Source organism: Antechinus flavipes, chromosome 1 (genome assembly GCF_016432865.1).
Source record: "Antechinus flavipes isolate AdamAnt ecotype Samford, QLD, Australia chromosome 1, AdamAnt_v2, whole genome shotgun sequence".
Classification (NCBI taxonomy): domain Eukaryota; kingdom Metazoa; phylum Chordata; class Mammalia; order Dasyuromorphia; family Dasyuridae; genus Antechinus; species Antechinus flavipes.
This window is the reverse complement of record NC_067398.1, coordinates 726436997-726463370: the sequence shown is the minus strand read 5'-3', so window position 1 is coordinate 726463370 and position 26374 is coordinate 726436997. Positions and strand designations below refer to the sequence as shown.

Here is a 26374-nt window from a genome sequence, read left to right as displayed (position 1 = left end):
CCGCCCTCCATCCACCGGGGGCTGGGGAGCCCCCCAATGTCAGCCAGAGGCCGGGGAGCCCCCCAATGTCAGCCAGAGGCTGGGGAGCCCCCAATGTCAGCCAGAGGCTGGGGAGCCCTGCAATGTCAGCCAGAGGCCGGGGAGCCCCCAATGTCAGCCAGAGGCCGGGGAGCCCCCCAATGTCAGCCAGAGGCCGGGGAGTCTCTGTTAACCACATGAGAAAGCGGCCTCCAGGTCTTTGCCTAGGCCATGCTGCCACTCCCTCAGGGCAGGAGCTCTGCTTCCATCCCCAAAGCCCAGAGCCCCCAGGTGTCCAGAGGCCAGGCCGGGGCCCTTGCAGCTCACCCCAGAGACATTCACAAACTTAGGGTCCCCCAGCAGCGTCCTCTTGGCGTAAGCAAAGCGAAAGGCTTCCACGATGCGGTGGTAGGTGAGGCCCTTTTGCTCCCGCGTGCCCACACTCGCCTCTGAGAAGTTGTACCCTAGCCCAGACAGAAGTGAGGTCAGCCCAGCTAAGAGGCTGCTCCAGGGGGCCCCCCCTCCCCCAACAAGGCATCCAAGGAAGGGGGGCCCCAGCCCGAGGGAGGGGGGCCCTGGCCCAAGAAAGGGGGGCCTCAGCCCAGAAGCAGAGGGGGGCCCTGGCCCAAAGGAGGGAGGCCCCAGCCTGAGGAAGGGGGGCCCCGGCCCGAGGGAGGGGGGCTTTAACCCAGAAGCAGAGGGGGACCCTGGCCCGAAGGAGGGGGACCCCGGCCCGAGGGAGGGGGGCCTCAGCCCAGAAGCAGAGGGGGGCTAAGAACAGCTGGGGGTGAAGGCCCCAGCCAGGAGCATGGCTAGCATGGCCTCCCTTCCCTCGGCGCACGGGACCTGCAGCCCTACTGCGGGCCAGGCCGGGATGGGAACCACCCCACAGAGCTCACCCTTGAGGATGTTCAGGATGAGGCTGAGCACGGGGCCGCTCAGGGGCGCACTGGGGGTGTAGACCACATAGTCCCCCAGGCTGAAGTTCAGGGGGTTCTCGATCAGCTCAGCCCGGTAGTCGCGTAGGTCCTCCATCGTCAGGATGCCCCCTGGGAGGGAACAGAGAGCTCTCGTCTCCATTTGGGACTACCGCTGTGACTCACCGGGGGGTTCCAGCAGCTCAGCCTGGAGGAGGTGAACGTGCTGGGGTCACCCCCAAGGGGTCCCCTTTTTCCCCTTAGCAAACAGCTGCTTGTGGAAGGCGGTGAGCTCCCCTTCCAGCAGAGGCTGAGGATTTGGCCAAGGGAGATCTCAGCACCAGGACGGAGCTCGGATGGGGCAAGATTACCACTGAAGTTCCTAACAAATGCTTAGAGACCAGCCCCGGAGGCCCCGGTTGGTGCCTCCACTATTCTTCCTCCTTCCTCCATGGGGCAGCCCCCGGGGCACGGGGCCGGTGTCTTCCCTTTCCCAGACTTGCTCTCCCCCAGCAGGGGAAGGAGGCTCCTCGGCGGTCCCGTGGGCCTCTGGCATGGAGGCCAGGAAGTCCAAGGCTCGGTCCCAGCTCCTGCCCGCCTCACCTGCCCTCCGGACGTCCTCGACAATCTGCTGGGCCAGGCTCCCAGTGTAGAAGACGTCGGGGCCCTCCCGGGCCAGCTTCTCGTAGGTCTCTGCCAGCCGGGCCATCCGCACAGTCTCCCCCCGCTGCAGGATCTTCCCGTTCCGGCAGAACACTTCACTGCGGTTTGGGGGGACGGGAGGAAGGTCTCATTACCGGCTGAGGGCGCGTCTCCCCAGCAGTTATCGCGCCCTCCAAAGGGCCACGGCCGGCCTTACCAGAGCTCTGAGCTGTTCTCGATGGTCTTCTGCTGCTTGACCAAGGCTCGGGCCAGGGACTGGCCCACAGGGAAGCCCTCCCGGGCCAGACGGATGCTGGGCTGGAACAGCCGGGACCAAGGCAACTTTCCGTGCCGCCGGTGGGCCAGCTCGTAGCCTCGAATCTCCCCGGGGACGGCCACAGACAGGCCTCCTGCAAGGCGGGAGCACAGAGGTCGGCCAGAGCCCTGCACCCAGAGATGGCATTACTGCCCCACTGCTGCAGAAAACGAACCCACAGGGGGCCCCATGGGTTAAGCCATGGGAGGCGAGCCTCTCCTCCTGGGTCCTCCCTGCTCCCTTTCTCACAGGCTGCTCTCCTCCTGTCCTCCTCCTGCTCCTCCTCCTCCTCCTCCTGCTACTCTTCCTCCTGCTCCTCCTGCTCCTCCTCCTCCTTCTGCTCCTCCTCCTCCTCCTCCTGTTCCTCCTCCTGCTCCTCTTTCTGCTCCTCCTGTCCTCCTCCTCCTGCTCCTCCTCCTGTTCCTCCTTCTGCTCCTCCTTCTCCTCCTTCTACTCTTCGTCCTCCTCCTGCTGCTCCTGCTGCTCCTCCTCCTGCTCCTCCTCCTCCTGCTGCTCCTCCTCCTCCTGCTCCTGCTGCTCCTCCTCCTGCTGCTCCTGCTGCTCCTCCTCTTCCTCCTGCTCCTCCTCCTCCTGCTCCTCCTGCTCCTCCTCCTTCTGCTGTTCCTCCCGCTGCTCCTCCTCCCACTCCTCCTCCTCCTTCTCCTCCTCCTGTTCCTCCTCCTGCTCCTTTCTGCTCCTCCTGTTCTCCTCCTCCTCCTCCTCCTGCTGCTGCTCCTCCTGCTCTCCTCCTGCTCCTCCTGCTGCTCCTCCTCCTGCTCCTGTTCCTCCTGCTCCTCCTCCTTCTGCTGTTCCTCCTCCTCCTCCTGCTCTTCCTCCTCCTCCTCTCCTCCTCCTCCTCCTCCTGCTGTTCCTCCTGCTCCTGCTGCTCCTCCTGCTCCTCCTACTCCTGCTCCTCCTCCTCCTGTGTGACTTACCTCCAGGCCTTCTCATTTGTATCTATCACTCCCCCATCACCCTCCAAAGACTGACTGAATTTCTCCCAGTGGGCGCCTCAGACATCTGGAACTGTCTGAAGTCAAACTTCTCCCTCCCCAGCCCTTCCAGCTTCTGAACTTCCCTTTAACTTCCCAGGGCGCCACCCCCCCTCCCCATCCTCCCAGTCAAACCAAGGCAACAAGCATTTATTAGGCACCTACTGCGTGCTAGCCACCCTGTGGGAAACATGCAAACTTTGGCAAATAAGCTACAGACCCTGGGGATTGAGGGCAATCTCTGAGGGGAAGCCCAGGAAAAGGCTCTTGCTGGAGGCAGGATTTAAACTGGGACTTGCAAGAAGTCAGGGAAGCTTTGAGGATGGACAGAGACAAACACAGAGAGAGAAAGAGAAAGAGAGAAAAGAGACAGAAAAAGGGAGAGAGAGAGAGAGAGACAAAGAGAGGAAGGGAGAAGGGAGAGGAGGAGGGAGGGGGAGGGAGAAGGAGAGGAGAAGGGAGAGGGGGAGAGAAGGGAGAGGAGGAGGGAGAGGAGAGAGGGGAAGGGAGAAGAGAGAAGAGGAGGGAGGGGGAGAGAGAAGGAAGAGGAGGAGGGAGAGAAGGGAGGGGAAGGAGAAGGGAGAGGAGGAAGGAGGGGGAGGGAGAAAGAAGAGGAGGAGGGAGAGGAGGGAGGGGAAAGAAGAATGGAGAGGAGGAGGGAGGGGAAGGGAGAAGGAGAGGAGAAGGGAGAGGGGGAGAGAAGGGAGAGGAGGAGGGAGAGGAGAGAGGGGAAGGGAGAAGAGAGAAGAGGAGGGAGGGGGAGAGAGAAGGAAGAGGAGGAGGGAGAGAAGGGAGGGGAAAGGGAGAAGGGAGAGGAGGAAGGAGGGGGAGGGAGAAAGAAGAGGAGGAGGGAGAGGAGGGAGGGGAAAGAAGAATGGAGAGGAGGAGGGAGGGGGAGGGAGAAGGGAGAGGGGGGGAGGGAGAAGGGAGAGGAGGGAGGGGAAGGGAGAGGAGGAGGGAGGGGAAGGGAGAAGGGAGAGGAGGAGGGAGAGGGAAGGAGAAGGGAGAGGAGGGAGGAGGAGAAGAGGGGAAGAAAGAGAGTGAGCGTATTCCAGGAAGGGGACTCAGCCAGGAAAAACATCTGGGCTTGAAAGCAGGCTGGAGTGTCTGGTGTGAGGATAGCCTGGGAGGTGAGGGCCAATAGACCAAAGAGAAATGGAAAGAGAGTGGCGGACTGGCTTCAGTTCATCCTGGAAGTAATAGGGAGCCACTGGAGATTACTGAGCAGGGGCAGAGAGCACCATGAGCAAAGCCCTGTAACCCCCAGGCTCAGACCCTCAATCCTCATGTCTTCACTATTTTAGCAATTGCTGAGGGCTCTTCCCACCTGAAGTCTCTCCCCACCCCAGTCCTGCCCCCAGACACCCAAAGGTGTCCTAGAGCACAGGGCTGCCCACATCACCTTCCACTTGACCAACTCCTGGGGCTTCCTCTGCCCTCAGGGTCAGACATAAAATCCTCTGGCTGGCACCTCTGTAATCCTTCTCCTTCCCACCTTTTCAGGTGAATCACTGGTTCCACTGGTGACCCTGGCCCTGTTATTGTTGCTGACATTAGATGCTCACAGCCCTTCCCCATCTGAGTCCCATCCCTGGGATGCTCTCGCCCCTTCTCTGCCTCATACAATCCCTTGCTTCTTTCAAGAGCACTCCCTGTCAGCCTCCATCCGGGGCCTTTCCTTTTGCCCCCACAGCTCCCGCCCTCCCTCCAAATGCCCTGGAATAACTTCGGAGCTCCCTGACGGAAGAACCCTCCAGCCAGATGTGCCTGTGGCCAGGATGAAATTGCAAGGCACCCCTCGGGCGGGTGGCCTGGTGGCTAGAACACTAGGACCCTGGACCTGAGTCCAAATTCAGTTCAGACACTCACCATCTGTGGGATCTTTTGTAAATTATTTAATCTGTCTGCCTCAGTTTCTTTATCTGTAGAATGACAATAATAGCACTTACTTCATAACGATCAAACGAGATATTTGATCAAATGCTAGCTATCACTACCCTTATCTTAAGGATGTGTTTGTGCCCTGACCTCCCACGGGGTCGAGAAGAGAATGTAATATTGCCGGTACGGGCCCTTCTCGGCCAGCCCTTCACAGGGCGCTCCACTCTCGGGATCTGAAAGAGATCCTGGAGGAGCCATTCCGATGACTACTGCTTCCGAGCAGTGCCCCCTCCTCCTCTCCCCTCCCCCCCCCCCATCAGCCAGTAAATCCAAGGAGCCGCTGGCGAAATCGCGAGAGCCGAAACACCTCCCCTAAACCCGGCGGTGCGATCTCCCGGCGCGCACGCTGTCCAGGGGAGGCCGAGTTCCGAACCGGAAGTCTAACGGCGGGTCCCTGCCTCAGATCCGCGTGTGCAAAGGCCCTGCCAGGCGGAGCCCTTTTTCCTCCTTGCACTCGGCCTCCCAGCCCCCCAGGGCAGGCTCTCTGCTCCGCAGCCCCTTCAGAAAGCTACTTTGTCCCTCAAGTGAGCGTCTTTGTATCCTCGGCCGGCCGCTGGGGCGGGTCGGAGACTTAATGCTCACATTGCGGTCACATTCGTTTCCTTTGTAACTCCGGATTTTAGATACATTTGGAAACATGATTGTGGGAGGGGCTTCCCAGGTGTCACCATAATAAGGCCTCAAGAGGTCCCGGCTACAAGCAAGGTAAAGGTCTCTTAGAGGAAACCTCTCTTCTCCCTCCCCCACCCTCCCAAGGGCTTTCTGTTACCGAAGCCCCAATTCCCCCTCTGAAATTGCTCCAAAGTCTAATTAGCTTTGGCTTTCAGACACTTCGGCAGCCGCAGAGATCCCGAAGCCTCTGAAGCCGTGGACACATCTTTGTAGCTGGGTCCTTAGGGTGACCTTCCAGGGCTACAGAGGGGGTGGGGGTGGGGGGGACAGCAGAGGGAGGGGAAGCCCCTCCTGACCCTTACATGTGGACGGATCCGGCTTCACTTGGCCATGTGTCCTCTGTGCCTAGCACAGTACCCAGAACATATACAGCAGGCGCTTAATACATGCTCACTGATTTGAACTGAGCTGAATGTAAGTGATGGGCATGATGGGCCCTTCTGGCAAACCTGCTTCTTTGCTCTTTTTCACTAATTCCTTCTTTGTACAATGAAAATCTCCCTGAGGCTGGGAAGGGGCACCCAGCCTGGGGGAGAGGGGGAGGAAACGCCGAAGAGGGCCATGAAGAAGATCCTGAGAGCTGAAAGGTCCCACTGTGAGCACTGTGTGCATGTGCGTGCACAGATGGGTACACCTACATATGGTGGGAAATAGGTTTGTGTGAGCGTGCCGTGTGTTTGTGCACGCCTGCGGTGTGCTGCTGCATGTTTGTGCACCACTGCCGCACACTGCTGTACGTGTTTGTGCACGCCTGTGTCCCCTCATGATCGCAGCAGGGGCATCCACATCAGGGATCTTGGTGCCCTAAACCTAAGGGTTCTTCCCCGCCCCCACTTCTGAATTCTCCCACCGGTCCCCAGCACAGCCCTAGGCCCACCCGGACAGGCCTCTCGCTGCCCACTCACCTTTCTCGGACTGCTCCGAGGTATTGAACATATGGGGAAAGGCCCCGCGGGGGGCCACCTCTCTGGCGTTGATGATTTCGACTTTCCCTGGAAAGCCAGAGCGGAGGAGATTAGCCCTTCGTACAGACCCCCGGTGCCTCCGTTTCCCCCCTCTTTAAGCAGGGTTCTGCAGGCCAGTTCCCCGGGGCTGCAGAGGCCCGGCGCCCTCCCCCCATTCCCCGTCACTCACCAGTGCTGCTATTGTAGATGGTGAAGAAGAGGCCCCCGCCGATGCCCATGCTGTGGACGTTCATGAGGCCCATGCAGAGCAGAGCCGCGATGGCCGCGTCCACCGCCGAGCCGCCGTCCTGCAGCACGTCCCTGCGCAGCCCATAGGACCCCCTCAGAGCCCGGGCCGGCCGCGGGCCCACCCCCGCCCCCGGTGACAATGTAGTGAAAACCGGGCCAAAGACCCCGCGAGACTGGCAGCGGCAGTGGGACAAGAAAAACAGATCGCCCTGGAGGGCGGATGGCCTGGGGGGGAGGGGGGTGGCCCAGCCAGACACTTGAGGGGCTCCAAGGCCATGCAAGGAGTACCGGGCTCCAGTCCAGAGGGCCGCGGGACAAAGGCTGGCTCGAGCCCCAGGATTCAAGATGGCGGTGGGGCTCTCTCTGCGCCCACAGGCGTGGAATGAGCGAGACCAGCCCAGGGCAGACTCCACTTAACCCGCCCAGTGACCCAAGAGCTCCCGGCACCGTGGCTGCTGGGAGGCTGCGAGGGTGGCGGAGCACTTGAGGAGCCTGGGAGGGGGCCGCGGGGCTCCCAGCCCGTGTCGGCCTGGGGATCTGGGTGCGGTGACAGTGGCCTCAAAGCCGCCGCGGGTTTCAAGAACCTGGCGCAGCACCAGGGTGGGAAAAGTTAGCGCACAGACTCCGCTGGGGGGGGGTGCAGTTAGCGCCGGCTCTGCTTGGGGGGGGAGGGGGGAGTTAGCGCCGGCTCCGCTTGCGGGGGGGGGGGGGGGTAGGAAGACGGGGGGAGTTAGAGCCGGCTCTGCTTGGAGGGGAGTGGGGGGAGTTAACACCAGCTCCGCTGCCCGCGAAGGGAGTTAGCGCAGCGCCAGGAGACAACGGAGTTGGCTTCCTCCCGGCGCCACTGCCCGGCTGACGAGCTCATGGCAAAATGATCCGTGGGCCTGGGGCTGGGGAGGGACTGAAGGGATGGGGGACGGGGGGGGGGGGGGGGGGGGGGGGGGGCGTGGCAGGAAGAGATGAGAAGGCCGGAGAAGCCCAGGAGGATTTGTGGGCACGGAAGCAAAGCCTGAAGAACCCTGGGAGAACCCTGGCACAACCCCACGAGGTGAGAGCAGGGTCCCCGGGGCTGGAGATCGGATCCTGGTCCTTCTCAGCAGGGGGGGGGAGGGGGGGGAGGGAGGGGAAGGGGGAGCTGCCAGAACAGAACGGGGCGCCCGCATTGGCCGAGCTCCTTGTGTGGAGGGCAGTTCAGTGAGGAGCCGCGCTCCCCACGCCCATGACGGGAAGAGCGCACAGGCCTCCCCAAGATGCTTCAGACAAACCGAAGCAAGCCCGGATCCAGCTCGTGGGCCCGGCCTCCGCAGCGTGTCTGTGCCGCTGGAGGGCAGCAAGAAGGCGGGGCGCAGCCCAGACCGGGCCAACAGATTCCCGAGAAGGCCCCCAGCTCTTGGGGGAGCTCCAGGGGAAGACCTCAGGGCAGGACAGGAGGGGACCCGGCCAAGGGGACACCAAGGAGCTGGGATCTGGGGGCAGAAGGCACCTCGGCTTCGGGGAGCTCAGATCCCATGCCATGGAGGCCCCTCCCCCAGGGCTCTCCTCCTCTCTCGGGGCCAACATGGCAGAGACCAAGCATACATTGGACGAGGACCCCACTCCGGGCCACTCGGCCTCCCTCTCTGCTGGGAGCCGGAGCAGGGACGATCACCCAGGCTCAGCCTTGGGGAAGCAACTGGCCCAGGACACGTGGTGTGGGCCCTAAAGCCTGGGCAGCCTCTGAGGCCGAGGCCTGGGATTCTGCCGGGACCTGGAGGCAGGAGTTCTCAGAGGTCACCTTCCAAGTCACCCAAGCGGAGGGGAGACCCAGGGACCAGAGGTCAAGGACGGATGCGGGCCACGCGGGACTCCCCTGCCTTCCTTCCCCTGGGGAAGGGGCCCACAGGCTGCTGCATCCCGTGGCCAAGGCCTGGGCCAGTGTGAAGGAGGCACTGGCAGGGAGGGGGGGCCATCCGGTCCCACGGGGGAGACCCAAGGCAGCGTAAGCAGGGGCAGGATGGAAGGGCCGCTCCCTCTCACGGGGACACGGCACTGGGAGCCTGTTGCTGTTGGAGGCCCCTGGACCCTGAGTTCTTTACGCCCCCCCCCCAAGATTTCCACTTCTTCCGAAGCCTGCACGCCAGGTGCCCCGCAGGGTCTGGCACACAGCTGGCGCCCAAGAAGTGCTTCTGGCCTGGGGACGCGAGACAGGAAATGGTTCCCGGACAGGGAATCCCAGCAAGGGTCTGTGGGGGGCAGGGGAGAGACCAGGACAGGTGGAGAGAGGGACAGACGAGTTAGAAAAAGGGCCAGACTGAGGGGGTAGGGGGGCAGATAGGGCCACAGCAGTGGGGGTGGGGGTAGACAGAGCCAGGGAGGGGGGGAGCAGACAAGGCCACAGCAGGGGGAGGGACAGAGCAGGGAGGGGGGGAGCAGACAGGGCCATAGCAGGGGGGAGCAGACAAGGCCACAGCGGTGGGGGTGGGGGTGGACAGAGCCGGGGAGGGGGGAGGAGCAGACAAGGCCACAGCAGGGGGAGGGACAGAGCAAGGGTTGGGCAGACGGGGCAGAGCAGTGGGGCAGATGGTCACAGCAGGGTAGGGGGGCAGACAGGCAATCCTCCGACCAGCCCCAAGCCCAGCAGCAAGATCTCGGAGCTCCCAGCTCTGTCCCGCTGGCCCCCAGTTACTCAGGAGCCTCTGGCCTCAGGAGACCCTGGCACCCAGCTTCGAGGACCCGGCAGCCACAAGGGATCATCCTGCCCACTCTTAGTAAGATTTCTAGAGGGAGTTCAGACTGGAATATAATCACTGAGTAGACCCATTCCACAAAAGAGAAAACTGAGGCAGCCCAGAGAGCAGAAAGGATGTGTCTGGGGGCTTTTGCTAGGGCGGGGGGGATGGGGTGGGGAAGGCCCTGGGCTCTGGAGCGGCGTTCCCCTGGAGTCTCTGAGCCGCCCTGGCAGCAGGACCAGGGAGGGCACCAGGGAGGGCATCGGGGGCCGGGCTGGGGAAGAGCACCAGCAGCCCGGCCGGGCAGCAGCAGGCCCGCTCGCACTCACCTCCCGATCTCCGAGCAGCGCGCGGCGTCGGTGGCCACAGCCGCCCTCCGGTACACGTGGGAAAGCGCCCCTTTGCCTCGCAGGCCCAGGCTGAGCCCCACGATCAGAGCAACGATGACCACAGTGGTCAGGATGATCAGCCCCACCACCTGCCTCCTCTTCATGGCTCTGGGGGGGCACAGGAGGAGGCCGGGGCTGGGAGGAGCCACGGTGGGCCGGCAGGGGTGAGAGGAACAGTAGGGGAGCAGGGGGCAGAGACACGGCTCCCTGTGGGGACCCCGGGAGCGTGCCCAGGTCAGGGAGAACTCTTGGGAAACCCCGGGGGAGGGGGGCGAGGGCTCGGGACTCCGGGACCCCGAGACCCTGGCCGGCCAGCCACGACTTCTGAGGGCACTTACTAGCTCCGCGGGCCTGGACAGTGCCGAGAATTCAGCCCACGCTGCGGCCCAGGGCTGGGAGCTTCCCACCGCCTTCCTGGCCCCACTCAGCGCCCGGCGCCTCCTGCTTTGCCCCCCGAAGGCAGAATCCCAGGCTCGCTGAGGTGCCCGCTCCTGCAAAGGCAGACTTGGGATCAGCTGTGTGGCGAGATGGAGCCCCCAGGCCCACAGGGGACCCCGAGGGATCCCCTAAGCCTCCAGCGCCGTCCCCCTTGGCACCCAGAATGCCTGGCAGCCCGGCCCACGGCTCAGCCACTGCCCGGCTTCCGCAGCCCATGAGCAGACGCCTCCGCTTCAGGTATGAGGTGTCGTGCACATTCGGCCGTCCCTGCGGGGGCAGCGCTAACCTTCAGACCGTCCCACCCCAAGTGAGCCCAACTGGCAGACGGCTCCAGGGGCTCAGATCTCTGGGCAGGCTAAGAGGCAAGGTTAAGGTTGAGGGCGACTGTACCTGATAGGGAGAGGGGGCTGGAAAGGAAGCAGCAGAAGAGATGACTGGAAGCCCTCTGGGGCTGCCTCGGGTCCCCCAGGAAAAGCCCAGCTCTCCTCTCCCGGGCATTTCAAGCCCAGCCTCCCTTCCAGCCTCCCTCTCTTCCCGGCCCAGTCCCACTGACCTTCCGCATGCCCCACGCTCCATCTCCGGCCTCCTGACCTTTGTCTAGGCTGTCCCTCCCTCCTCACTCCTCAGCTCCCAGAATCCTACCCTGGCTCTCCCACGGGCCTCCCCCATCCCCACATTACTCGGTCAGTTCTGCCTGTCCGACTCATCCTTCCCTTTCTGTTCATAGCCCTGAGGGGGACGTGGGGGGATGGGGGCCCAGACACACCTGTGAGTGACTCCCTGAGCAGAAGCCCCAGTCCTTCCTTTCCCAGCAAAGAGGCTCCCATCAGCCCCTAGGGAGCAGGGCAGCAGAAGCCAGCCAAGGCAGGGCCATGGGCCCACCGGTCTTGGGCATAGAATGGGGAAAAGCAACTCGGCCTCCAGAGGAGTCTCCTCCGGATGGAGCCTTCCACCGGCCAGCAGCATGGAGCGGCAGCATGTGACACGGCACGGCAGCGCACGGCGCCGCGGCAGAACAATGGCAAGATAGCCCGGGCCCACAGTGGGGAAGGGAGGGCTTAGCAGGAATGGCTGGAGGTGGCCGGAGTGGAGAAGGGCCAGGAGGCCGAAGGGACGGGCCCGGAGAAGAGTTTGGGGGCTCTCCTGTGGAGAAGGAACCCCCAACGCTGGATCGTGAGTGGCCAAGGCGGGGAGGGGGCCAGAGGGCAGAAGGAGCTTCCTGAGGATGCCACAGCTGCCTCTGGGATGATGAGCTCCCCATTGTTGGAGGTAACCAGGGAGAGGGGAGCTGCTCGGGTCCACCAGAGACAAATGGGGCAAGAGAGTTCCATCAGTTCCATCAGGGAACCCTTGGGATGTGGAGGGGAGGGAGGACCCAGGCTTGGGCAGCTTGGGCAGGACTTCAGGCTAAGACCTCCCTCCACCTGGGAGCAGCCCCATCTGTCATGGGGAAACGTGCTGAAAGTGATGGAGGCACTGGGCTGGGGTTCAAGTCCCTGTTCTTACTGATTCTCCCTGAAGGGCCTCGGGCCTTCCCTCCTCCGGCCTGGGCCTCTTCGCCCCTTCCCTCCTCAATAGCTTCTGGTGACCCTGTTGCTTCTCTAGATCCAACACAAAATGTCTCTGTGGTCCCCCCAGGCCTTCTGAGCCCTTACAGTGAGCTTGCTTCAGCTAGCCAGGGTCCCACTAATCTGGCCTTTTGGCCGCACTGTCTCCTTGGGACCGTGGGCCCCCCTGCTCGGAGCCCCCTCCCTCCTCGGTCCTCCCCAAGGAATCCCGGCTCCCTCCAAACTCAGCTCAGAGGAGGCTTGCCCCCCCGCCCCAGCCTCTCTCCCGTGTTCCTGTACGGATGTACACAGACATCGTGCATGCAGAGCATAAGCTTCCTGAAGGCTGGGCCCCTTATTGTGCCTTAGGGAGCCTCGTTAGTGCCCTTTGTCTGATCCCTCCTGCCTGTGACTCAAGCACTGCACAAAGCCTGTGCTTGCCACCCCCAGTCAGTCAGGTCCGGCCCCGCTCCCGGAGCAGACGCCGCATGGAAGAAGAGCCGGCGACCTGCTCCCCTCCCCCCCCCCCCCAGCTCTAGCTCTGGCTCTGGCCTGGGATCCGGCTGCGGCTTCCTGCTGGCCAGTGGGCTAACTCCCCCGCCCCCACTCCAGACCACCAGCCCTCCCCCCGCCCGCCAGATGTGGCTCCCTGCAGGCACACATCCTCCACATTCCAGAGCCAAATGGGGAGGGGGAGACGAAGGGGCTCAGGGAGCAAGCGGGGCCTTTCCCTCTCCCCCCGCAGGCTTTCCGCAGTCCTTCGAGATGGGCATGGAGGTCAGTCACGGTCAGTGACTGGCTCAGGATCACACGGCCTCCCAGCCCAGCTGAAACAACAGTGGCACTTACCCTGGCCTTGGGAAATAGGTGGCTTCGGGCCTCCCAGGGGGCCTGTCCTCTGGGAGAGACCCTGGTCTGCTGTAGTCTGTGGAGAGGGAGGGGTGAGAGTGAACATCAGTGTGAGACCTACTCAGAGCATCACTGGGGGAGGGGGGGAGGGGTTTGAGGAAGGGGCGATAGAAGATCTGGGTCTGGCCTGCAGAGCAGGAAGCTGGTAGCTTTGGGAAAGCTGAGCCTCGCAGTCCCAGAGCCCAGCCCATAGGGGAGGGGAAGGGGGAAGAAGAGAGGGGTGGGGACCCCAGGAGCTGGGAAAATCTCCACAGGATGTGGCCCAGTAGAGACCGGCCTGAGCCTCCTGGGGCCTGAACGCACAGCCCAGAAGCATCCCCAAGGGGTCTGTGTCCTGCTCGGCCTTCAAACTCACCCAGGGGAGGAGCCAAAGGGAGAGGAGCCCTTCTTGAGGCCACAGAGGAGATGGAGCCCCCTCCCCAACACATTCACACACAGGATCTCCCATCGCGATAGCTAAAAGGTCCCCATCAGCCCCCGAGCTAATATCAGGGGAGAGCTCAGATACCTTCTCTGGGAAACGGAGCTGGGACCTAAGCTCCACTTGGGGTTCCCAGAGAATGCTCCGGCTGTGGCCCCTGCCAGGGCCAGACCCAAGGGACATCCCATCTCTTGTCACTCCATGTTAAAAGGTCCGGGCCACATGGACATCCCCTTTGGAGTTTCACAATATAAGGGCCCTCCTCAAAATAAAAGGTCATCTCCTGAATGGATCAAGGCACGTTATTTTCACCTTTGTTGTAGTTTACTTGTTTGTTTTTTCTTTCTCATGTCGTTTTTTTCCCCTTTTGACCTGACTTTCCTTGCAAAGCATGCATCCGAATATGGAAATATGTTTAGAGGACCTGGATGTGTTTTACCTATATCAGATTACTTATTGTCTTGGGCCAGAGGTGGGGAGGGGAGAAGAAGAGGAGAGAGATACCAAAAAAAATTGGGGACATGAGGTTTTGCAAAAGTGAATGTAGAAAACTATCTTTGCATGGATTGGGAAAAATTAAATACTTTAATAAAAAAATAAAAGATAACCTCTAAAATGAAACCATAAGAACACGGGAGATATTCTTCCCAATTCCAGCTATGGAAGACATTGTAACCAAATGAGAGACAGAGAATGAGAGATAGAAAGAGGAAAACAGAGGAGACAGAAACAAAGAGAGAATCTCAGCAAGTCCAGAATCAGGAGGACTCGAATTCAAATTCAGTGTCCGCCACTTAATAGCTGGGTTTGCCGCTGTTTCCTCATTTATAAAAGGAGAACCATGGAGAAAGAATGTATTCAGGAGAGGCATGCCCAGGGTCACCCAGTAAATATCTGAGGCTGTATTGGAATGCAGGTATCCCTGACTCCTGGCCCACAGCCGGAGCGGCCAAGCTGCCTCTAGACTGTTTGGATATCACAGGAGAAACCGGTTCCGTGACATAGAGAGAGAGGAAAGCTGGTCCAGAGAAAAGGAGTGCAGCTGAGAAAGGAGGGAGGGAACAAAACTTCACACCGACTAAGAATTTTGACAAAGAATAGCGCCGACATGGGACGGGGAGAACGTTGGTAATATCCCCATCGCTCCCCAAGAGCTCATTGGGTCAAGACGAGAAGCGAGCGGCAGGAGAGCGCACAAAAAGCGGCTCCAAATCCCCGCCCCCGGGAGACCTCCCCTCCAGCCTGTCCAATTGGCAACGAGGCGAGAGAGCGATGCCCAATGACGGAGGGTCTGAAGGAAGACAGACACCCTCCCTCAATCCCCTCCCTCCTCTTTCCCTCTTCGCCTCCTCGTCCCCTTCTCCCCTCCCATTTCCTCCTCCCCTTTCCTCCTCTCCTCCCCTCCCCTCCTCTGCTCTCCTCTTCTCCCTTTCTCTCCTCTCCTCTCCTGCCCTTCCCTCCTCTCCCTTGCAGTATTCACTGATTTTGCCAAACCACTTTTATTGTCCCCAAATTTTTCTCTTTGTTACAAGGGGCAGTTTGCCCACTGGGAGAGCCATTGGTAAAATAAAGTTGGTGCAGATATCCAGACAGGGGATCCTGATAAAAACTCCGGGCACTGAGTGCATGCCTGGAGAATAGCCTTCAGCCCCAAGCTAGGTTCAGGGACACTCGGCAAGACCAGGAAGATGATGCAGGCCCCCAGGTCCCGATTGTCCCAGACCCATCGCTCACATGGGGTCATATCAGTAAAGTGCTCAGCCTGCATAGTGCTTAGCACACAGTAGGGGCTTACTAAATGCTCTCTTCCTCATCTAGAGCAGCTGAGGCTGCAGAAGCTGACCAACACTTCCCTTCCTGGTCCAAAGGAGGTGACTGATGGCCGAGCTCTGGGCGGATAGGCAATCTAGCAAGCTCTCAGGAAGGCTCCCGAGGGGCCTCTCAGTCTCTTTCTTGCCCCTGTGCCAGGCTCTCTCTAAAGTCCACATCCTCCAAAAAGCCCAGCTCCAAGAGGGGGCAGCCAGGGATAACCCCAGAACTTTGAGTTGCCTGGTCCCCGAACTCCACAGAAGAAATGCCATATCCCAGAAGGAAAAGGTCTGCCAAGGACAGACCCACACATCAGCAAGGAGACTGGGAGGGGCCGGAGAGGCCATAGAGGCTGGCCCTTGGGGGGAGGGAGGTTTTTGAACTCAGGCCCTCAGGATTCCTTACTTGGAGGCTTATTTTTCACCTAACCCCCCACCTGAGAGTGCTAATGTGGAATAGGAATGGGGACACATCTAGGAAAATGGCTCTGATAAAAGCAGAACAAAGAGAATGGGACAGCCATATCATAAAACTGGAAACGGGATCTTGACGAGCAAGCTGAGCACAGAAGAGGACACGCAACCAACTTCTTCCTTGGCAGAGGTCGGGGGCCATGGCTGAAGAACACTACAGCTAGACCATCAGTCTTGGATGGTAAATGTTACTGAGCCGCAGCCAGGGGGCACCACAGTGACCAGAACACTGGCCCTACAATCGCAAAGCTCTGACTTCATGTTTGAACACACATTTCCCCAGCGGTGAGGGGTGGGGTGGGGACCCAGAACCAGTTTTCTCCTCTATTATTGTTGTTCATCCTTCATTCTCAAAGAAAACCAATGATATCACAGGGTGATAGCTTGACCTGCACAGGGATTGGGTTTAATTGAGGCAGAACTGCACAATGCCAGCAGCCTCACTCTTCCAGAGTCATCAAGGTCCAGTGGCAAGACAGAGTCAAGATGACTGGTGGAGGTCCAAGACGCAGAGGAGGACCGAGTTCTAAGCACTTCCCAGCTCCTGCTTCAGCTACCTTTGTGACTGTGCGAACAAACTGTTTTCATCTGCCCATTCTGCCAGGGAAAGTCTTCACACACATGGGGTAGATAGCCCCCTCGCTGACAGACCTGAAACCCCTCAGTTCCCTTCAAACTGTTTTAGCCTGGGTGCCAACATGGTTCATCAGAGTGTGGTCACTACATGTGCTCCAACTTGGTGAAGACACAAGTGGCAGCTGAGCAGCAGGTGGACACCTAAGATGGACATGCAGTCCTGAGAAGGCCCAGAAGCCTCTCTCCCACCAGAAGGGCTGGTCCTCCCTGGACATCTCATTCACTCTGATCTTAAATTTGTTTCCTCATCGAAAGAATGGGGATCAACAATAGCTCCTACCTCCTAGGGCTGTGGAGAAGTTCAAATGAGCTATGTGTAAAGCACTAGAAAAAGACCAGCTCTTTTTTACTGGCTATCTTTCTATCCCTCTCTTTTTAACTCTCTGCTTTTAAAGGAATAATTCTCTCGAGAAGGGATGAAGGTGATGGACAGAAGGCAGGAATGAAGATGAATCAATACAAAAATCTAACAAAATAGTATAGAAATAATCACTCCTTACTACCTACATCACCCTGGCCAAACCCCTCCCCTCCTTCCAGCCTGATCCCTCTTATTACTCCAGAATGGAGGGAGTTGGATACTATAGACTCTGAGATTCCCTTTAGTGCTAAGACCTATGATCATTGAACCCCAGAGCCAGGAGAAACCTTTGCAGAGCCCAGTCCCACTCCCCAGATCACACTGTAATGTGCCAGGAAGGGGCAGTAACTTCCCCATGTCAGGGATAGCCAGTTGTATTGGGAAGCTTTCTGCCATCAGACTTAACTCTGTCCCTTTGCCCTGGCTCAGCCCATACCTGGAGCTAAGCATAGGCCCACTCACCTGGGTCTGCTACAAAATGGGCATCCTTTAAAGACTTCAGATCCTCCCAGTCACATCTTATAACCCTCTAAGTGCTTTCTCCAGCCAGAGCATGGCCACCAACTGAATAGACCTTTCAAACTATATGTTCAAAATAGAACTCATAACCTTCCCTATTCAAAAGGCCAAAGCCATCGTCCCAGAGCCTCCGCTCCCAAGCCAGGAGTCATCCTGGAATTTTTACTCTTTCTCCCCCAGGTCTGTTGATTTCACCTCTGCAATATTTCTGGTCAATTTCACTTTTTGCAACATCTCTGGTCAATTTCACTTCTGCAACATTTCTGGTCAATTTTATTTCCTGCAACATCTCTGGTCAATTTCACTTCTGCAACATTTCTGGTCAATTTTATTTCCTGCAACATCTCTGGTCAATTTCAATTCTGCAACATGTTTGGTCAAATTTTTTCTTTCCTTTCTGCAGTATTTCTGGTCAATTTCACCTCTTCAACATCTGTCTTAGATTTTACCTATACAGGTGAAATACCTTCTCCCCTCTGATCTTGCCCCCACCCTGGTATAGACCCTCATCACTTCACACCTGGAATATTACAATAGCTGCTGGGGGGGGGGGGGGGGGGTTCTACCTGCCTTTCATCTTTCCCCACTCCAGTGCATTTTTTATTCAGCTGTCAAGATGACCTTGCTCAAATGCAGCAGCTCTAGAAGCTTCAGTGACTTCCCCCTTCCTATTGGGACTAAAGCAGACTCCTGTATTGTCATGTAAAGTCCCTTCTCACCAGGCCCCTGGCTACCTCGCTACCTCTCCAGACATATTCTTTTAGCCTTTACACTACCTCCCTTCCAACCAAACTGGTTTTCCTGTGGTTCCTTTCTCCAGAACATTATCTCCTGCCTACATGCCTTAGACTGCATTTGGGGCCTCCCTCAGTGTTGACATCTCTCTCAACACCATACAAACCACTTGCCACAGACTCTTCAGCCAGGTCTGGAGGCAGAGCTGTAGAGAAAGAGGGAGAGGTTGGCCAGGACTAGTCTGGCGCTGGCTGTGGTCTCTGCATCCCCACTCCCCAGCTTGCTGACTGCATGGCATCCTGGGGAGGGTGGGAAAACAGACCCTTATTCAAAAGCCTTCTCTGCCTGCATTTCCTCTAACTGAACTGTCATGGATATAACAAAGTAGGGAGGGAAAGGAGGCTGAGTCACTCCAGCTTTTGCTAAGGTGTCTCACCTACCTTACCCTGAGCACAGGAGGCCAACTGAGCCGCATGGCCGGTCCCATAGGGCTTCACCTGACCCCCAGAGTCTTTCCCAGAGCCAAAGGCAGAACCAGCTCCTTCTCTCCCCGTTCTACACATCCCTCCAAGCCCAGAGTCACCAAATCCCTCCCCTGGAGTTATACATCAAAGGGAATGAAGGGGTAGGAATAGGTGGAAAAGGTCAGTGAAGATCTCCCTCAGGAAAAGTGCCACAAAATCAGAGCCTCTCCCCTCTATGGAGCACTTCCCCTAGAGGTGTCCTCCCTATTCAGGGAATCCCCAGGATCCAAGGAGGAGGGTCTCAGTCTAGATGTGGGAATCAAAAGAACTTCCTCCTTTTATACTTGAGGAGTGGGGCGGGGAGGATGTTGTGCAAGGTCAGGCAGGCAGGATTTGATGGTATCAGGCAAAGCTTCAAGGAAGCAGAGGATTCATTCCCAGAGAAAGGGAGCGAGGACACTGTGCCTCCACTTCAACTCCAGGCTGCCGGGGCTATGATACGATCTGGGTGGCACCCTGGTGGAGGTGATGATTAAAGTACTAAGAACTGATGAAGTCACTGGAGGAATGAGAGGAGAGTTGGGAGGGGGGCAGCACCTGAGGCCACATCCGGCCAAGAAGCGGGGGCAGGAAAGGGCAGAGAAATAGAGGAAAGTAGTCAGAAAGGCGCAGATCATCCAAGCCTGGCAGGAGAGAAGCACTGGCTACTGCTTGGAGATCAAAGACAGGCCGGGACAGGTCTGAGGATTCACTGATTAGATCCCTGCTGATCTATTTTCGGCCCAGCCCGAGCCTAGCTTTGTGCTGAGCCTGCAGAAGCACAGAGGGCCAGGGTGAGGGTGGGAGGGTACACTGGAGCGCTTCCCCTGGAGCCCCTGTGGGCAGGAGCCGTGCCAGGCAGCATCCCAGTGCCCCTAATTACCCCTCATTAGAACTTTGGAACACGCCTTCCAGGACTGAGCAGCCAGCAGAGCCCATGCCCATACTAGCTGGGCAGCCCAAGCCTGCTTGCCAGCTCCCCCCTGGCGCCAGGTTGGGGCCCCCAGGCCTGCACCACCCCCTCAGCAGCCCAACTCCTCCCAAAGCCTTCTGGGTCTGCATTGTGCTCCTGCCTCCCCACAAAGCACCCCCAAGCCCCTCACTCAGTGGGCCCTGTCTCCCTTTCTGGGTTCCACCCCCACCCTCCTCAGTGAGCCCTTAATTCCCTGACTGAGCCCCCATCCTCTGACAGAGCCCCACTGCCCCACGGAGTCCTCACATCGCACAAAGAGACCCCATCCTCGTTTGGAAAAATTAAGCACTTTGGTCTGAAGAGAAGACTCAGATTTGAGGGGGGAAGTGGGGAAGAATGGAAGGGGTTCTCCTGAGGAGGAGGGACTAGCCTCGGTCTCCAAGAACTCCAAAAGGAGGAACCTACTGGGTCTTCCCAAAACGGGGTGGGCGGCCTGGGCGGGGCGGGGGCTTCCCCCTCACTGGGACCACATGAATACTTGTCGGGAGGGCCGCAGACACAGGGACGCTCGCTACTTGGTGGGCCGGGTGGCCACATTTCCGCAGGTTCCTCGCACCTCCAATGTTCTAGGACTCCATTATTCCTCCCAAATGTGATCTCAGTCCTCTCAGTCCTCTCAAACCCCAGTCTAGATGACCCCCCCCCCAGGAGGTCCCCAGAAGAGCTAGCCATGCTGGCGCTCCCTGCCCCCGCCACATACACAGACTCCCTGCTTCTCCCCTGGCCCTCTGGCTGTTTGCCTGACCAGGCACATGGGCAGTGCCCAGTGGACCTGCGCCCCTCGCCTCCCCGGCCCGGGCCCCTGGCCCCCCGGCCCATGTCCCTGTCTCCTCGGTATGCTGAAAATCTCTGTGCTAACAAGTCCTGCTGACCCCGAGTGCCCCCCGAGGCTTTGTCCTGCACCCCCTTCTCCTCTCTCTCCACTTTCTCCCTGGGTGATTAAATCCCCTCCCCTGGACTCCATTTGGGCGCTTATGCTGGGGACTGCCAGATGCAGTCTTTGCCCAGAGCTCCCGTCCCACGTCACAACCGCCCGCTGGACACCTCCAAGTGGGGGCCCACTGGCTCCCAAGCCCGACAAAACTCCAGGTCTCCCCCAGATCTTGTCTCCCCATCACCTTCCCAGCCTTCCCTCTGCTTGACCGGGCAGCTGGGGGGCGCCACAGCGGATAGTGTTAGCCCTGGGTCAGCGTGACAAAGGCCAGGTCGTATTCCCAGAAGTTTTCCTGCCTCCCTTTCCTCAGCTGTAAAGATGGGGCTCACAACAGCAGCACCCCCTGAGTGCCAGGTCACCTGACACATCTCCCTTCCTCTCCATTCAGCGGCCGCCACCTGGATCCGGCCCCGAGTCTCCCCGGGACTGACCTCTGCCCCAAAGATACCGTCCCAGGCCTCTGTTTGTCTTTGAAGGCGCCTGAAAGCTCTCCCCCCTCCCCGGGCTGGTTACACATTCCTTCTCTCCCACACACGGCTCCACATTCCAGGAAAGCGGGCTAAGACCCCCCCCACGGGGCTTTCCTGCCTCCCCACCCGTCCCCGGGAAGCCCTCGGTCAGCCTCAGTTCCCTGCCCTGCCCACCGCCCGGAGCTCTGCCCCAGCATTTATACCTAGCTTGTACCCACTGTTCCCTCCCAAGAGGAAACTGTCCCCTTCCTCAGGCCAGGGTCAAGTGATTCCAGTCCCTCTTCTTTTTTGGACAACAGATTGCTCGACTAGGGAGGGGACCCAGATGGAGAGGGGCTCCCCAGATGGAGAGGGGCTCCTCAGATGCAGGGGGGACCCAGAGGGGCTCCCCAGATGGAGAGGGGGGCCCAGATGGACAGGGGGACCCAGATGGAGAGGGATTCCCCAAATGGAGAGGGGCTCCTCAGATGGAGGGGGGACCCAGATGGAGAGGGGCTCTGGATACAGTTTGCTTAGGCATTAGAAGATGTTTCTGAAGGCCATCCCACCTGAAAGGGTCCAAGAGAGGGGGGCTAGGCTGGAAGCTGCCGGGCTTCCTGAAGACCATGTGGCCCAGGGGGAGCCCAGAGGAGGATATTTTGGCAAAGGAGTGAGGGGCAGGGTAAGGTATTAACTCCCAACTAATAATTAACCCCCAAATAATAATAAAATAAAGTGACCAATTAACACCTACCCAAGGGTGTGAAAGTCCCTGTGAGGGCCCTCAGGGGCAGGGAGGAAGGGCAGAGGGCACCAGCCTCCCAAAGCCTGATCCTTCCCTCCTTCCCCTGCCCTCTCCAATCAGACCCTGAACATTAGTCCAGGGTGTCGCGTGCAGGTGGGGGTAGGGGAGAGGCAAAGTCTACCCAACAGCGTGTTCTCAGGCAGGAACAGCATCTCCAAACACTGGACTGAGAAGCCGTGTCACAGTCCCCCCACCCCCAGCCAGACCCTCACCATGAACCAGTCCCTGTCCTTTCTCTTTGCGCAGCCTCAGTTTCCCCATCTATTACACCTGCAAAATTTCTCCCATCCTTCCTCCTTCCAGCTTCCAGCAAGCCCTCACTCCCTCCCTTCACAAACTGCAATGCAGGGTTGGCCAATTCAACTTCCTTTCTCCTTGAACCCTGGTCCCCTCATCCTCCCAGTGGCCTGTCAAACTTTGTCCAACTCCGGGCCCCGGTTACCTCCCCACCACCAACCTCACCTCTCTTCACTCCCGGGCACTAAGGCGTTTTAGAGGAACTCAGGCTTCCAGGCCCACGGGGCTGCAGCCTCAAGGCCAGTCCTTGGACTTATCCGGTTCAGTCTGGCTTCTAAGGCAGCTCAAAGGTTCCTAGTGGTGAGCTCTGAGCTGGTAGCTACCACCCATCTCAGGCCCCGTTCTCCTGACCTCTCAGCTGATTTTGGCACCATCATCAACCTCCTTGTCCCTCCCCCCCCCCCCCCGCTCCCTCCTCCCAGATGCTCCCCTATCTCCCCCTTGCCTTCCTGTCTGACTGCTCCTTCTCAGTCTCCCTCCATCAGGGCGCTCAGCCTCGAGGGGTCCGTCCTGGGAGCGCCTTCTCCTTCCTGGTGACCTGCTCATCCGCCATGGACTTGTTTCTCCTAGCTATGCCCCTGACCCCTCATCTCCTCAGCCTCCGAGCTGAACATCTACGTTGCCCTCGGTCGGCCGGACAGCTCCCTCTCCCTGAAGATCCCAACAGCATCTCAGACTCTATGGTTGTCTTATTGATCCAGCATTCATTAGTCACCTACTATATGAGCCAAAAAGACGGGGAAGATATATATATATGTATATATATATAAAGAGAGACAGAAACAGAGACAGATACACAGACAGAAAAACAGACAGACTCCACACTCAAGGAGCTTCCATTCTACTGAAGAAGCTCGCAGTAGGCATTGTGTTTCTGGCTGATTTGTCTCCTTCTGCCTAAGACACCACTATCCTTTCCTCAAAATCTCAAGTCCAGCCAGATGGTGCAGTGCATGAAGTGCTAGATCTGGAGCAAGGAAGACTTCGGTTCGTATCTGGCCTCAGATACTTACTTCACTGTCACTGACTCAGTTTCCTCATCTGAGAGGATCAATTAAAATTGTCTTAAAGTACTTAGCACAATGTCTAGCACATAATGGACCCTTAATAAATGCTTGTTTCCTCCCTCTCCATCCAGGAGTATTTGCCATTTCAGAGAAAGCAGAATCAAAAATTTGCAAAATCAAAAGAAGCAGAGAGTTTTTGAGTTTAACCACAGAAATTAGCTAATAGAAAGTCTCAATAGATGGAATTGCATCTAATAAGAGAAAAAATTAATTGCAAAAAATTAACAATGCAGTAACTATTGGAGACTTTAATATTCCTTTCTCAGAAATGGGAAAATTGAACAGAAAGTTAAATGAAAATGAAAATAGGGAATTGAACGAATATTGGAGAAGCTGGAAATCAATTACTTTGGCCAGGAGTCTGAGTCATGCAACCAACAAGATGGTGTACTGGACATTTTCTCTTATCCCATGACTTCTCAAACTTTGGCAAGACAGAAATTCTGCACCAAAGATAAAGCAACTTCAGCTGCCCTCAAAATACAAAAGAAGTTAAACTTTGAGTTAATGCAGCATTCCCTTGACTACCACCCACCCCACCCTCCCTGCAGGGAGATCATACTCCCCTGGCCAGAGACTAACCCACAAGTTTGCAACAAAGCCCCACAACATTCCCCGGTGTCTTTTCTCTTTTCAGGGCTGCGGAAAGTCAGCCTTCAGACTAAGCAGAGTTCTGTGCTACAAAAAAGCTCAAAGGAGAGTGGAAGAACAGAGGAAAAGGACAAGTCATGTGTCTGGGCTTGAAATAGAGGCTAGGTTTCTCCCTCTTCCCACCCAGAGATTCAGAGACGTAACCTACAGAAATTAAGGGAATACCACTCAATTCAGCAGGCTCTGACCTGCCAGTGTGGAGCCAGAAGACTGAGGAGGAGAGAAAGTAATGCAGACATTAATATTGGGGGGTGGGGGTGGAGGAAGGGGGGAATCTGTGCAGCACTCCACCAAGCCTTAGGGAAAGAGCCCAGCATCCAGTTGGAGCCTGTTCTGACCACCCAAAAGTCAGCTGGGCCAGAGATCCAGGCTGGTGAACTGGGGATTGTCCACCTTGGGAGGATGCTGAGACGCTGTGAGATCCAGCCTAGAGAGAAACCACATCAAAGGAGAAATAGTGAGTAAGTAAAAAGGGAAAATAAGATGTGGGCATGAGAATGGAGAGAAATAAATTACCAAAGACAATAGGAAGAAGAAATCTCAGACACTTTGAACATAGGCAGAAGGAAATATGACCTTCAGTTCCAGTGAACAGATCCACTGTTGTTCAGTCACGTCTGTCTCTTTATGACCCCATGATCCATAGCACACCAGGCCTTTCTAGCCTCCACAGCCTTCCAAAGTCTATCCAAGTTCATGTTCCTTGCTTTTGTGATACTCTCTACAAACCTCATCTTCTGTCGTCCCCTTCTCCTTTTGCTCTTAATCTTTCCCAACATCAGGATTTTTTTTTTCCTCCAGTGAGTTCCAAGTTCTCATTATGTGGCCAAAGTAGCTAAACTTCAGCTTTAATATTTGACCTTCCAGTGAATAGCCTGAATTAATTTGAGTATTGACTGATTTGATCTCCTTCTGTCCAAGGAACTCTCAAAAACCTTCTCCAACACCACAATTCAAAAGCATAAACTCTACGGCACTTAGATTTCCTTACAATCCAACTCTCACAGCCATGCACTAGAAAAAACACAGCTTTGATTCGGTGGACCTTTGTCAACAAGGTGATGTTTTTCTTCTTAGTCTTCTGTCCAAATTTGCCATTGCTTTCCTTCCACGGAGCATGGGCTTTTTGATTTCATAACTGCAGTCACTGCAGTCAGCAGTGGTCTTTGAGCCCAAGAATATAAAATCTGACAATACTTCCATTTCTTCTCCCTCTATTTGCCAGAAAGTCATGGGACCAGTTACCAAGATCTTAAGGTGGGTATGTTTTGTTTTTTGGGTTTTTTTTTTTTAACATTTTTATTTAAAGTTTCGGCTTCCAAATTTTATCCCTTCCTCCCTCAATCTGCTCCTTCCATCTCCCCATCCTTGAGACAGTAAGTAATGAGACATAGGTTACACATGCAAGTATATAAACCATTTCCATATTAGTTATTTTGTAAAGGAAGATTTAAATAAAAGAAAAAAATGAAAGAAAGTGAAAAAAGCTATATTCAATCAATATCAGTCCTTTCTCTGGAGGTGGACAGCATACTTCATTATAGGTTGTTAAGGACCATGCCCAGGAGAAGGGGCAGGTGAGTTTCCCGAGAGCCTCCACAGCTGTGAATCATAACATCTGAAAGAGTTGCAAGGCAGCCTTTACTTACACAGATGTTTCTTGTGGATGAGGAATGAAATAAATTGGAGGCAGAGGGAAGCGGGGAGAGGTCAGAGAACTGCCTCTCAGTCTCCTTGTATCATCCTCTCACATGAGGAGATCCATTCTACAGGTCTGAGTTAGACCTCCAGCAGCCACTGGCAGGTGGCTCCTATATCACAACAATCGGTCTTTCAGAAATGTCTCAGATCATTGTATTGTTGAGAAGAGTTACGTCATTCACAACTCTTCATCAAACAACGTCACTATTACCGTGTATAACATTTTCCTAGTTCAGCTCTCTTTACTTTGCATCAATTAGTTTAAGTCTTTCCAGGTTTTTTCGAAATCAAGTTTTTAATTTCTTAAAGCGCAATCATATACCACAGCTTGTTTGTTAGTCATCCCCCAGTTGATGGGCATTCCCTCAATTTCCAATTCCTAGTCACCTCAAAAAGAGGCGCCAGAAATGTTTTTGTACAAGTAGGCCCCTTTCCCTTTCTGATCTTAATTGTTTTGTTTTTAACATTAAGCTCCAAGCCAGCTTTAATCCTCTCCTCCTTCACCCTCATCAAAAGCTTTCCTTCCTCTTCACTTTCTGCCAGGGGCAGTAGCATTTGCATATCTGAGAAGACTGATATTTCTCCAGGCAAGCTTAATTCTGGCTTTTGATTCATGCAGCCTGGCATTGGACGTGATGGACTCTGCATATAAACTAAATCAGTGACAGTAGACAGCTTTATTTTTTTTTCCATCTTAACCAACCATTCCATGTTTCGTTCTTATTGTCGCTTCTTAGTCTGCAGACAGGCTTAGGGGGACAAGTCAGATGGTCCTTCCTTCCATCCTTTGGAGTGCTTGGCCATATTTGGTTGTAATTCACATAGTCCAAAGCTTTCGTGTAGTCAATGAAGCAGAAGCAGATGTTTTTCTGGAGTTCCCTTGCTTCCTCCAGCAAACAGTGGGAGTTTTGATGGGATTCTAATTGTTCCCCTAATCCCCAACTTTCCAACAAACAGGTCAGCATGTTCTGGAACTTGGTTTCTACTCCCCGGTTATCACACCAGCTGGTTTACAAATCCTTGTCTTGCTTTATAAGATGGCGGACTCCTTCAGAGAGTTTGACCTGCCCCCTGAGTGCACAAATCTCAATCAAAGCCTTTCTTTGATTTGCCGACCGAGTCCCAAACTCTTTCAGATAACATTGTGAATCATTTGCCCAAGCCCAAACATTTTACTGGCCCTTATGGAGAAGGTCTCTGATTCAGGTCCCTCCATTTTAAGATAAGGGGCCTCCCCTCACTTTAGCCAGTGTCCTACAAGCCCCTAGGAAAATTTGGAAGGACTTCTTGTGTCCCTGTGGCCGGAAAATTCCCTCTGGATGGAGGATAGTATTTGGGCCCGTGCCCCTGTGCTCAGT

General features: G+C 56.6%; 1 protein-coding gene across 1 annotated transcript in view; it reads right to left on the bottom strand.

Annotated features, from left to right (window-relative positions):
• Positions 1-26374, bottom strand: part of LOC127545901 (glutathione hydrolase 1 proenzyme-like) — a 42262-nt gene that overhangs the window by 3190 nt on the left and 12698 nt on the right. Inside the window, exons 2-10 of the mRNA XM_051973412.1 lie at positions 12623-12698; positions 10127-10279; positions 9729-9896; positions 6633-6763; positions 6404-6490; positions 1795-1987; positions 1539-1696; positions 918-1067; positions 346-482 (exon numbers count right to left, since the gene is read on the bottom strand). Of these exons, the coding sequence (XP_051829372.1) occupies positions 346-482; positions 918-1067; positions 1539-1696; positions 1795-1987; positions 6404-6490; positions 6633-6763; positions 9729-9892 (1020 nt within the window). The 5' untranslated portion in view covers positions 9893-9896; positions 10127-10279; positions 12623-12698. The remainder of the gene's footprint in view (positions 1-345; positions 483-917; positions 1068-1538; positions 1697-1794; positions 1988-6403; positions 6491-6632; positions 6764-9728; positions 9897-10126; positions 10280-12622; positions 12699-26374) is intronic.